Source organism: Brachyistius frenatus, unplaced genomic scaffold (genome assembly GCF_029030835.1).
Source record: "Brachyistius frenatus isolate BFR_SWC_R1_liver_20210118 unplaced genomic scaffold, ASM2903083v1 Contig_31, whole genome shotgun sequence".
NCBI lineage: Eukaryota > Metazoa > Chordata > Actinopteri > Embiotocidae > Brachyistius > Brachyistius frenatus.
In genome coordinates, this window is record NW_027210630.1 from 1,117,249 (window position 1) to 1,130,915 (window position 13,667).

Sequence of the window (13,667 nt, forward strand, 5' to 3'; positions counted from 1 at the left end):
TCTCTGCTGGCCTGCATCCAACCCCCCTTCCTGGCTGGAGGATGCAGAGAGGGATCTCAGGAAGGAGATGCTTTATTAGCCGGCCTTGCATGATTAATTGAACATCTGTTCACACAAAGACCACTGACCCCAATTCCCAGCTGTTTATCCTCTGTATAAACAGTTAATAAGCCTGCAGTGAATGTGTCACATCGGAGGTCAAGACTGCATTTGAAACCTCTTCATTTTACTGACATACTTCTTACTTTGCAGTTTTTGCCAGTGCTTTCTGCAGTTTTATTTTCACAGGTGGCCACTGCTTATGAATATGAAACATTGAGTAGATAACAATACACAGAATTTGTTCTCTATGTTGTTAGCTTGAGAGGTCTTGCCAGCATTCAGTCAGCCGGCCCCCCACAGCGCTAGTGAGAAGCTAAAACCCCTCTTCTCCCTCCTGATTAGCAGTGTCTTTGTTCCGTTGGTGGTGGCACGCCATGAAGCGTGATTGCAGTGGGCAAACTGGCGGCTTTAAAACGAGCCTGCTGCTGTGCTGATCTGCATCACACTTTACCCCCTCCTTGCTCAGCAAAGACAAAATCAAATCAGGTTTTGTTTGTTGTTTGGTCTCTGAGCAGTAAACCTCCTGAGAGACCAGGGAATTTCGATTTTTTTTTTCTTTTTTCTTTTTCTTCTTTTTTTGTTTGATGTACAGTATTTCTGGGTAAAGGGACATTTTAGTGTGGGTGGGGAATCTGTGATGCAGAGGCAACAAAATTACTCACTGTTGAAGGAATGTGGGTATAATTAATGAGGCTATTTGAGATTTCTTTTCTTTTACCTGCATTTTATTACCTTGCTGTTTTTCTCACTTGCTGTCCATCTTTCTTTTGTCTCTCTTTCTGTAGGCTGCTTCAATGGCACTGAGCAGCTTGGGCCATGTATATACAGCCATAGGGGACTATCCAAACGCCCTAGCCAGCCACAAGCAGTGTGTCCTGCTGGCCAAGCAGTCTAAAGATCAGCTGTCTGAGGCTCGAGAGCTGGGAAACATGGGGGCCGTCTACATCGCCATGGGAGACTTTGATAATGCTGTCCAATGTCATGAGCAGCACCTCGGCATTGCTAAGGTCCTGGAAAATAAGCGAGAGGAAGCCCGGGCGTACAGTAACCTGGGCAGTGCCTACCACTACCACCGCAACTTTGACAAGGCCATGTCCTACCATACTCACGTTCTGGAGCTCGCCCAGGAGCTGGAGGAAAAGTCCATCGAGATGAGAGCCTATGCAGGACTGGGTCACGCTGCCCGCTGTATGCAGGACTTGGAGAGGGCCAAGCAGTACCATGAACAGCAGCTGTCTATTGCAGAGGGTCTGAAGGACAGGGCTGCAGAGGGAAGGGCCTCCTCCAATTTGGGTATGTGCGCGAAATACAAAGACTTACACAACGACTTTGGCTGATAGCATGGACACCAAAGTCTGCAGTATGTTCTTGGTAGATCTCTTTTACCCTGTGGTAGCCCACAGTATGCTAAATACTAACATGTTACTATAATTATCTCCAAATTTAAGTAATTATGTGCACCAGTGGTTTCTAAGATAAATCTTCATCTAAATTTTAAGACAAAATATGGTATGATTTAAATAAATCTGTAGTATTGAGGAAAAATAAGGTAGCTTAATAATATTTGTGGATTGCTAAAGTGTAAGATGAGTTTGATTAGCAAGTGTGCAGACTAAAAATGGAGCTATGTTAGGAAAATGGAGGCTGCATTAGAAGTGGTTTGTTACATCAGTTGCCAGTTAAGAGATGATATCATTGAAGTTCAGTTATGGAGACATTACTTAGTTTGTCTATAACAAATCAAGACAGTGCACACTGGTTTATGATGCTATGAGAGAGGATTTTACAACTTTGGAAGTCATATTATCTTGTGTTTTGACCACTAAAACTGGATGATGCCCCTGTAGAGCTGCAATGGTTAGTTAGTTAATCGAGTAGATGGTCAACAGAAAAAATTTAATTTCTGTCATATCTGATTGTAAATTGAATATTGTTGCATTTTGTTGAATGAGAAAAAGCAATTTGAGTGCATATTTATTATATTATAGTGGCCACTTTTCAATATTTTCTTTATTTTATAGACTAACTGATAAATCGATTAAAACCCTTTAACACTCACTGACATGAAAACAGGCCCAGTGATAATTCTTCCATTGTATTTTGAATAGAATCAGCCCATTCTGAATCAAATTTGGTAAACTATCCATCGTTTGAAATCACAGCCTTTTGATTCAGATGGTGTAAACCTTTTTAAGATACCAATTCTACAGGAACAGAAATTCCTCACTCCGTAGTAATAAGAGCAAAACCTTAGTTTCCCACCATTTCTGTTTTTCATAGAGTCCAACAAACGGGAGGTCAATGGTAAGGGGTTTAATATAAAAATAAAAACAATTGTTAGTGAAATAATCTACTAGGATTTACCATATACTTGGATACATTTAATCTGCCAATGTACCACTCTATTGGATTCATTGCTTTGCATTGTGGCAAAAGTTATGTCAGACAGCCCTCTATTTGCAGGAGTGCTCTATTGTTGATCTGAACACAGACTTGGTGTGTTATTTGATAACTGTCAATCAACACTGCCTGTGTTAAAGGGTATTGTTGATCTGTGTCCTCCTTTGAGATTCAAAGTGAAAGGCAGTGTCCAGCAGCACAATGATAAATTTATGTCTTGACACAGCATCAGAGATAAAAAAAAAAAAAAAAAAAAAAAAAAAAAAAAGCACCTGTTGGTTGGATAGTAAATCATCTTTCAGACTCCAAATAGGTAAATGTTTACTTATTGTTTGCTGCGACATGGGAGCTTTAAGTATATAAGTTTAGCTACCCTGGACCTAGCTTGCTGAAATAAATCAGAATATCACTGTTCATAACCGTTTTCTTTGGTTGATTGTTATATAAATGTGAAGTCCACTTTGTTCTTTTATTATTTGGGGATACACTATGAGAGCTTCCATTACCTGCGAGTCTTTTCAGTACGCTGCTGGCTGCGTTCCTTTGTCTTTATTTAAATGTACTGTTGTTTTCAGTGATATTTATGGTTTGTAAGACCTGTGTGCTTAAAGCAGAGTGCAGAACTTAATGTAACCACTAAATACTCTATCTACAAACAAATTTTACATAAAATAGTGTTGATACAGTTTATCATCACTGTATAATAGATGGCCTGCCAAGAGTACCCAGTGGATTATGTAAGTATGTAAAAAGAAAAAAAAACAGGGAAGTAAACAGTAATTTTTTAATCCCAGTAAATTCTGTAGTGATGCAGTGCCAACATGTAACACACACTGTCAGGGCGTAAATAAACCCCATACAAAATGTCAAATTTTTCATGGGGAATCTCCCGACATTAATCTGCTCTACTCTCACCTTCACACTGCTTGGGACCTAATCGCATCTTGAAGTGAATTGAAGTGTGAAGATAAATACAAATTAGATAGGAGAAATGAAATATATAATAACATAGTTTAATTGAATCTTAAAATGTAATCAAAGTCCCCTTTACAATCCAGTGTTTTACAACTGAATCCTGCTAAAATGAAATTATTAGCAAGGTAACCTTGTGGAGTCTGCTAATATAATGATGAAAGGAACCTTGTATGGATAAACGTGTCCCTTTGGATTTTCAATACCCCATGAGATATATGATACAGCCAATTCTTCAGTATTTAGTCCAGCAATTACAAGCTGTGCTAGATGACTTATGATGGCCATCGAGATGGTAGTAAACCTGACTCTAATGGACAACTAAGAGGCATGATAGTTCCTTCCAGATGAATTATTATTTAACCTAATGTGAAAAAATTGTGCAAGCAGAGAGTAAGGTTAATCGGCCAAACATAAATTGAAGCCGTCCTTTGACCATACTAATGGCTGCGCATCCTCCGTTGCACTTAGCTACAGCACACACCTGATTTTAAAAGTGAGCTGCGAACAGTTTGTCATAAATTAGGTTCTCCAATGAGAACATTTTATGATGCTCCAGTACATGTGAGCTTTATTACCAGCAAGCACTGTATGTAAGGCAGCAAATGTATTCCTATCTGTAGAATGATTGCCATTGTGACGCCAAGAGCACTGGTACTCATTATTAGCTGCAGCATTACAGTTCCTCCAGTCCATGACAGAGTAATGATAGTGTAGCCGATGTCGAATCAAAGACCTACAGCTGGTGACAGAGCAGAAGCTAAATGAGTGGGTGGTAGCGATGAAGCCTGTTGCTGTATGGAGGCGGATTGGACGAGCTGGACCATCATGTGGCTACAGTAACACTTGACACCCAGGGGGGCTTGTTGCTCATCTCAGTGCTTCCTGATCTGTTGGTACTTCTTGTCTATTTTCTCCCTCTTTACTTTTTGATGCCTCCCTCTCTCCCTCTCTCCGTCTCTCCCCTCACCCCTAGTGATTGTAATCTGCAGCTGTCAAGCTCCCAGTAATTGAAACTGACTTGATGAATCGCTTAATTACCTTTAATAGCTGATTCAAGAGGAGCTGAATAATGAAGATAACAGAGAATGAAGTGGAGGTTGCAAAGCATCAGTCTGTAATTGGCCCATTGTTGTTGTTTTTGTTTGCAGCATTGGGGCGTGCATTGTTTTTCCGTCATCAACGCCCGCAAGCCTGCTTAGCACGAGAAGATAACTAACAGGATGTTGTTTCAGACTTCACAAAAAATGCTTCCTTTATGCTGTGCACAAAGAGGGAATGGATGATCACGTGAAGATTAACAAGCAATGATAAAAGCAAAAAACACTGTGCGAGAGATGGGAAGGGGAAGTTGCAGAAACAGGAAAGAGTGAACTTTTGTTATGCCCTCTCAGCTTGTCGCTAATGTTGCGTGTAGTATGGGTGGAGCAGCAGCTGACATGGCTCTGAGGTAAAGATTGCCATGCTTTAATATCCAACCATGATGCCCGGCGGTACCAGCAGCCCTGGCTCAGCACACTCTGACCTATAAAGGATATGAAAATGTTGCATTCCAGCCCCATCTATTATTCATTAATTGGCCAACTTACCCCCTAGTCAGCAATATTTAATATCTGAGAGAGGACCGAAGCAGTGGGATCCCATGAAGTTCACATTTCTGGTATTCATGAAACAAAATCTAAATTGTATCATTTTCACTTCAAGGAGACTTTAAATAAGTTTGGCCGTGTTTGTGTTTTAGCTCGTCCTTTGTTGGTGCTTGCTTTTCTTGATTCACACCTCCTTGTCTGACCATATGTCTCAAAGAAGTCACTTGAAATGTTGACTCCATCTGCTGGAGGTGAAAGTCCTAATTAAGCTTTTTTTTTCCCCTCTTCCTTTTGTGCAGCATCCCCAGGGATTGCTATCTGCTGACGTTCACAAAAACAAAAGCAACAGAAAGAGGAAAACAACAGAGAGAAGAGTTCACACAACAACACACAATCAGACAGTGTGCACTGTGACGGTCTGTATTTAGATCTTGTCACTGTCTTCTGGAAAACAGGACATAACTTCCATATTGATGTAGTTTAAATCCTTTTATGATAAACTCTTTTCGCGTTGACACTTTTCGCACCATAGCTTTTTCCAATTGGGAGTTATGTGAAAATGAGCTCTGGAATCTATATTTCAGAAAGGCAGCTGTGGAAAGCTGCTTTTTACACACATCTGATCACCAGGTATATAGAAAATATAGTAACACTGACCCTGATATTGAGTGCTCTTTAGCATCTGATCATGCCCACGGCTGGAGCAAACTACAAACAGGGACCAGACTTGCCTGGAGCACTGAGGAAAAGAGATTATTCAATTTTGTACCTAAGCCTTTGGATACAGCAGTGACTGTAGATATATTATTAGTCTGACCAGGAAAGTGAGCAGGAGAGGGCTGAATTTACAGAGGAATTCAATGAGCCTAATTGCCCAGACGGATGACTGAAAGGCAACTGTAAGGAGAGAGACAGTGAAAGAGCCCAATAAATACACAAAACAGGCATTTATCTGGGCCGATGACTCTCAGCTCTTCATTAATGAGCAGGTAAATGCCTTGATTAAATATTAGCAGGCCTGGAAATGGAGAATGAGGGCAAATGGGACATGGGTTTTTAAAGGAGGTGAAGTGGTGGTTTGATTATTAGGATGCCAGTCTAATGTTACTCTCGTGGAGAGATCTTTGGTAGCTCTTGGATCTTTCCAGCCTGGCCCCAAATTTCTGTTTGTTGGAAAAGCAGCAGACGCTCCTTTCCTCCCCTTGCCTGGCCCCCTTAATCTCGTGACCGAGTACCAAGCCAAAAACTGGACCAGAGGCCCTCTGAAACACTTTCCGGGTCCTTGTCCGCACACTAAAGTGTAGCTCACTGTGTGCAGTTATTATTCTACTCACTGCAGAGCTATTAAATGAAACAAAAGAACTGTAGAATTCTTCTGCATTAAGCAAGTGTGCCTTTTTCAAGTACGTCTGCAAATTCAGCATGAAATGTGATCTGTTCCTAAACAGACAGGAGATTGTGCAGTGCAAAAAAAAGAAAAAGAAATGGGGCCTAAACATTGTTGTTTAGGCGGTAGGAGGAAGCCGATGTCTTGCGTGTGGACGAGTGGAGAAACAGTTGGTTTAGTGAGCTGAAGGAGAGGTGAAGGTCAATAGGAGCGGAAAGGAAAGCAGATCAGCTGGAGGCCTCTGCGAGAGGACGAGTGCAGCACTTTGTCTGCGTGTGTTGTTGTTGGCAGACCACCCACTGAGCATGCATCCATCCATCCCATCCCCTGTCCTTTTTTATCTTCCCCCTCCCTGTCTCTCTGTCAGTCAGACTGTAGGAGATGTCTGTGTCTGCGACTGAGGATTTGGTACCTTAAGCCCAGAGCCGCCCCGGCTACGCCCCTTCCAGCAGACCCCAGGAGGATGTAATGTCTGCTTCAGCTCACTGCTTCCCCCAACAGATCATAGCATACACTCTTGTATACTGTACAACTCGTATAATAATGTGGTCTTTCAACTTCCATTCCCATTTTTATTTCCTCGACAAAATATGAAGTCTATCCTCTGTGTTATGTTTTCAATTCAAAATTCATTGTATTATTATTAGTGCAGTATTTTTTTCAACTTCACACTAGAACATCAAAAACTAGAAAAAAAAAAACCATTTCAACACAGAGCGTTTAATTTGCCATTTAAGATTCTAATGTATTCTATGTTGTGAAAACACTGAACTATTATTTAAAGAATGGATACAAAATTTAATCAGAAGTGATGGATTTACTTGTAACACAATATTAAGGATGTTCTTCCCTCTTTCGCCTTCTTAAGTGCTTCTCTTTAATAATTGTTCCCCATAGTTTCCCATGTTTTCCACATGGGACACATGTATGACATATACATGAAACATGTTCACCACATGCTGCAACTTATGTAAAATATATGAAAAGGTTTTCACATGGAAATAGACATGGGCTTCACACATCACTCTTTGAAAATGTTGCGAAACCAAATGTTTCACGTGTGCACAATCATGTGATGCATGTGGTCAAATATGATCACATGTTTTTTCTGTGAGGGTCATTATTTTCAAATATGTTTTTTCTTTGCATTTTAAATCACCATTGTGTTGTGTGTCTTGATTTCTCAGTCAAATATTGTATCCGTTAGTAATAACTCCCAACTCGTTTAATTTTCTCATAAATCCTAAAAGGTATTGAGAGGTACTAAACTATTTATCCAAGCTGTGGTAGGATAAAATGTTTCATAAAGACTCTCCACCTCATTGGGATTTCCTTCATAGACTGACTTGACATGCCAGTCTCCTTGAGTTGCGCCTCAGATGAGCATCAAATTTTCCACCAACACCACAATTCCAGTTTCCCGTTCAAACATGACTGTAAATTATAATGTTGACCTTATTCTAAAATATAAATGAGGAACACACCCAAGTGATTATTTTGGGCTCAGACTGGTCATCTCTCCTCTGTCCCTGTGGCAGCAGCACCATTGTTGGTAAAATCTTCTTAGCTAACAGCAGTGCTCTGGACCTTGCCTAGCTCCTGGAAGAATGACACAGTGATTTACTCCGAACACGACACCATCCCTCAAAGTCATCACTGCGGCGTATCCCTCTATGTACAGCCAGCTGTGTAATGAAAAGTGACAACACATTGCCATGCTTTTAATGCCTTTGGTCATGGAGCGGGGGGGGATGGATAGGGCTCCGTATAAATGTATTTGAATGGTGTGGTGTGTGCTTTATCCTGTTTTGTTCGCTGTCTTTTTCTCAAGCTGTGTTCAAAAGACAAATGATTGAGCCATATTGTTTAATGCATTTTAGTCAAGTTATATAGTCATATAGAAAGCATCAGAGACGAAGCCAAATTGAGTCCTGAGACTGATACCACATTGAGGTCATTTTGATTCTGGACAGCATGCCCAGTGGTCACATCAGCTAGACCCCCTTTACAAATTCTCAAATTTTGTGTTGCAGCAGTATTTACCAACATGTTTGGTATGGTTTTATTTACTTTTCTGCTGGATACCATTCCCAGAGGGTTCTATAATCCTCTTACCATATGGGGGTGGTGGGGCACAGAAAATATTTTCTTGCTTCAAGTGTGGCTCTAGGCATAGCCCAAGGCTTATGGCAATTTTGGCTGCAGCTTCCAAGCCCAACCTGAAGCCTATCCATACTCCCCCAGCCTCCGTCCAGCCTGTCTCCCTTTACCCCCATACGTCCATCATGGAGCCCCAGATCCAATTTTAGGCTGCAGCATGGAACATGTTTGCTGGTAATACATCAGTAGGCATTATATCCTCAGTAAGATCAGCCTCCATTGGGGAAAGCATAACCTTGGGAGTGACTTTGTGGCGGGAGCTGTCAGTGCTCTTCCAACTGGCCTGCTGTGAATCTTAACATCTTCCACTCTTAGGGAAGACTACAAGGAAAGGCATAGCTGTCAGGGTTTGTCCAAAGTGGAGGAAATGTCTGTGATGGTGAAATCCGAACAACACTTTTACTCTTTTAACATCATGCATGGTCAACAATAACGTGGATTTGACTTATTTTAGTGTCATTTGCAACGTGACTTCCTCCTTTATCATTTGGCAGCAAGGCTTCTCCCTGTCTTCTGCTTCTGCTGCTGCTATGATACGTCTAGCATACAAATTCCTCAGGGCCATGACCTGATGATTACAGGGGCAGCTAAGGTTCTATCACCTTAACCTGAGAACACAAGCAGGCTAACAAGCAGCATATCAGGTTTGCTTTATCAGTATGTCTGTACTACATGCTGAATCATGGTCTGAATTAAGTAGGCTGAGAATCTTTGATTATGTTTTCCCCCAAAAAAACCTATTTGCAGAAAAACTTGGAGGATTGATTTTCTGTCTTATTTTCAGACACCCAAATTCTGGCAGCTGTAATTAATCTCCTGCTTTAGATTTAATTTATAGTGAAATATTGATGATGCAATTTGCACACTTATGAGTCATGTATATTTCTTACAACATCATCCAAAAGTATGTATGTTTGTATAACTGTATGTGTCAAACCAATATGCAGCCCAGGGGCTCAGACTGCAGTGGTAACAAAGCTTTTTCCACTGTCATCGGCCTAATGTGCTGCATTTTAATTCAGCCAGCGTCGGTATGCACATCCACCGTGTAACTTCTGTAGTCGTGTGAGCCGTCTGTTTAGTTTCAACCCCACTGTTTATGTAGCTTGTGTTCAGGCCCATAATGTGGCAGGTTTCGGATGAAATAAATGGGAAAACACACATGGCGGTAACTAATCCCAGCGGCACCATCACACACTCGCCACAAGCCACAGAGCCCCTCTCCGGCCCTGGTTCCCACCCACTCTGGCTCCAGAACCGTTTCCATCCCTCGTGTCCCATCATTGGCTGTACCCCCCTCCTACTCGCCCATTAGTCTCCATGCTGATGCAGCAAAGCAGTGATGGTCAGGCTGTATGGTGGATGAAAAACAGAATTATTTGCCTTGCAGCTGGTTTCTCTGTCTCCATCCACCAGCCTGTGGCATTCCTGTCTTCTCTCTCAGAAAGGTTTAATATTATTAGTGCAATGTTTGTCACTGAAAGCTGGGTGACAATGCAAAAGAGGAGACTTAGAGATTAGTTTCAGAGGGAAAGAGGAGAGATACGGTAGATATGCTGAGATGGCTCTTTACTCTCTGCTGTATATTTGTCAGTGTGCATGAGTATATAGGTGTAGGTGCACGTTTGTTTGGGTCTTGCGCGCGCGTGTGTGCGTGTGCGTGTGTGTGTGCGTGTGCGTGTGTGTGTGTGTGTGTGTGTGTGTGTGTGTGTGTGTGTGTGTGTGTGTGTGTGTGTGTGTGTGTGTGTGTGTGTGTGTGTGTGTGTGTGTGTGTGTGTGTGTGTGTGCCAGATGGCTGCTTAGCTGTGGGGTAAAGCTATTATTTTTCAGAGGATGGTATTTTATCAGAGATAATACGCTCAATGCACTGGGTTCTCCATTATTTATTGTTTCTCCACACTTATCTCATTTTTTCTAAAGTTGTTTGCTGAGCTTTCCATCCACTATTCACACTCTCCCCCACTTCAACTTCCTCTGTCTATTCTTTCTTGCTCTCTCGTAGCTATTTCCAACCCTGTGGAAAAGTTGTTGATTTTGGTAAAATCCCTGTAAGACACAATCATCAAAGACAGCTTAAACAATCAAAAGATTCTATTTTGGAGTTGTAATAACTCTGTTTGATTGCACTACATTTTAATGACCATAATTCTGTGGGAGAGTGTGTTGTGTAAGCAGAGAACAGATGGCTCTGAGAGCATATTTTAACAACCAAATGACTTGTTTTGTACATGAGGAGCTGACGAGGCACTTGAATTTGACTCAATTACAATTTTCCCCCGAATGGGTCTTTAACTTCATCCTCCTGCTCTCTCTCCTCTCTCCACAGGCATCATCCACCAGATGAAGGGGGACTATGAGACTGCACTGAAACTCCACAAAACACACCTGGCCATTGCTCAGGAGCTGAATGACTATGCTGCTCAGGGCCGGTCTTATGGTAACATGGGTAACGCCTACAACGCCCTTGGAGCCTTTGACCAGGCTGTTCGCTACCACCGCCAGGAGCTGCAGATCTCCATGGAGGTCAATGACCGGGCCTCACAGGCCTCCACCCATGGCAACCTGGCCGTGGCTTACCAAGCTCTGGGTGCCCACGACCGCGCCCTGCAACACTACCAGAACCACCTCAACATAGCTCGTGAGCTCAGAGATGTCCAGAGTGAGGCGCGGGCTTTGGGCAACCTGGGCAACTTTCACTGCTCTCGAGGAGAGTTTCCTCAGGCTGTACCCTACTATGAGCAGTACCTCCGGCTGTCCCCTGACCTCCAAGACATGGAGAGTGAAGGGAAAGTTTGTCACAATCTCGGTTATGCCCATTACTGCTTGGGCAACTACCAGGATGCCGTCAAATACTATGAGCAGGACCTAGCTCTGGCCAAGGACCTTCATGATAAACTGAGTCAGGCCAAGGCATACTGCAACCTTGGTTTGGCTTTTAAGGCCCTAGGAGACTTCACCAAGGCCGAGGAGTGTCAGAAATACCTGCTGTCACTGGCCCAGTCCCTGAACAATGCACAGGCTCGCTTCAGAGCTCTAGGGAACCTGGGAGACATATTCGTTTGTAAAAAGGATGTGGCTGGAGCCATTCAGTTCTATGAGCAGCAGCTGGCCTTAGCTCACCAGGTGTGGCCACATATAATAAATGTATATTCTAGAGCAACTCATCATTTAAATAGGACATTTTACTTGGAATTTTAATATCATTCTTTTATATCCCTCAGGCTGATGTGGTGAATTTGTCTCTTATTTCAGGTTAAGGAGCGTAGGATGGAGGCTTGTGCATACGCTGCGTTGGGAGCCACCTACAGACTTGTGCAGAAATATGACAAAGCCCTCGGCTACCACACCCAGGAGCTAGAGGTGTACCAAGAGCTCGGCGATGTGTCAGGAGAGTGCAAAGCCCACGGTCATCTGGCAGCTGTCTATATGGCCCTTGGGAAGTACGCCATGGCCTTCAAGAGCTATGAAGAGCAACTAGAGCTTGGCCGGAGGCTGAAGGATCCTGTCGTGGAGGCTCAGGTGTACGGGAACATGGGCATCACGAAAATGAATGTAGGGGTGATGGAGGAAGCTATTGGTTACCTGGAGCAGCAGCTGGCCACATTACAGCAACTGAGTGGCAATGAAGCAGTAATGGACCGGGGCAGGGCCTATGGAAACCTGGGAGACTGTTATGAGGCTCTGGGAGACTTTGAGGAAGCCATCAAGTACTACGACCAGTATCTGTCAGTGGCTCAGAGCCTCAACCGCATGCAGGACCAGGAGAAAGCATATAGAGGCTTAGGCAATGGGCACAGGTGAGTCTGGAATTTTGGTTTCAAAGTTACTATTTCTTATTCCAGGAAAAATGCATCCCAGTATCAGTTAGCAAATAATTGTATTGACTGGATTTTTTTTGTAATAATCGAATTACTTTGCATATAATTTGTCTCCTTGCCATCACTATCAAGGACCACCATAGTTAAGAGATATATTGTGGATGAGCAGCGCTTGAATGTGAGTGTGGTGCTAGCTGTCTCAGCAGCAGCCTAGTAGCTCTGGCCTTATCTGTATGCAAAGTGGCTTTGGCACGCAGACTTCTGAAAGTGGGAAAAGCGCAGTTACTCCTAGACAACCACTTACATCTTGTGTCTCTTCTCCCTTCTATTTCTCCTCATGTCTCAAAGAGCTGATAGCAACCTGGGAGACTACACAGCAAATATAACACGAAAGGCTCGCTGAAATCCTCATTCCGAATATGATTTTCTTCTTATTGTGCGTCATCAGCATGGCACCACCGCAACCACACACAGCAGTATTAGCCATGCATGAGTTCAGAACGGAATAATATACATCACACACAAACCCTTCTCATCCTCCAGCAGCTCGTAGTCAAGCAAATACAGTATCACACAACATTAATTAAAATGAAGGCTTTTATTCTTTTATTGCTCCATATGAACCAACATCCAGCAATTGTTGGTGTGCCTGACAATTTGAATAAAGTGTGTTTGAAAGCTGTGAAGGCGAATAAAAGGTTCAGATGGGATGAATGCCACTCTGTCAACACAGACACAAGAGGATAGAAGCAGGCAACCTTTGAGAGATTATCCATCTCATATTAGAGGATGGTAAATAGTGTTACCCTTCAAAAACGGTCGATATTTAAAATTTAAAATCATGCCTCAAACATTTTTCATGTAGACTTTCACACATTTTATCTATATCAGCAGCTTTCAGCACTGGGATAGACAACTAAATCTATATTTCATCGACACCAAAACAAAATTATCTGCTGCTTTGCAAATGCAAGTCTTCCTGCAATCTGCGCTCCTCCTTGTGTTTTAGTCGTTCTCCATTAAGAGATTAGATCCAGCATGTGTGTGTACGAATAAGGAATATAGTTTCCCCGAGATATGTGATAAGCAATGATATAAACAGATTTATTTAGAGTGTTTTAGGCTTGAAAGATTGGTTATTTTTAACAGAAAATGCCAATGACAGACTTTCTTTGAGGTTGTTATCTCATATATCTTACTCCTAATCTGCTTCACTCTGGCGTTCACTCTAAAGCTCAT

General features: G+C 42.4%; 1 protein-coding gene across 2 annotated transcripts in view; it reads left to right on the plus strand.

Moving 5' to 3' along the window:
* Positions 1-13,667, plus strand: part of LOC138621591 (tetratricopeptide repeat protein 28-like) — a 168,724-nt gene that overhangs the window by 130,898 nt on the left and 24,159 nt on the right. For both annotated transcript variants that reach the window (XM_069699755.1, XM_069699756.1), the window contains 3 exons: positions 888-1,395; positions 10,937-11,733; positions 11,863-12,407. In XM_069699755.1, coding sequence (XP_069555856.1) covers positions 888-1,395; positions 10,937-11,733; positions 11,863-12,407 — 1,850 coding nt within the window. The remainder of the gene's footprint in view (positions 1-887; positions 1,396-10,936; positions 11,734-11,862; positions 12,408-13,667) is intronic.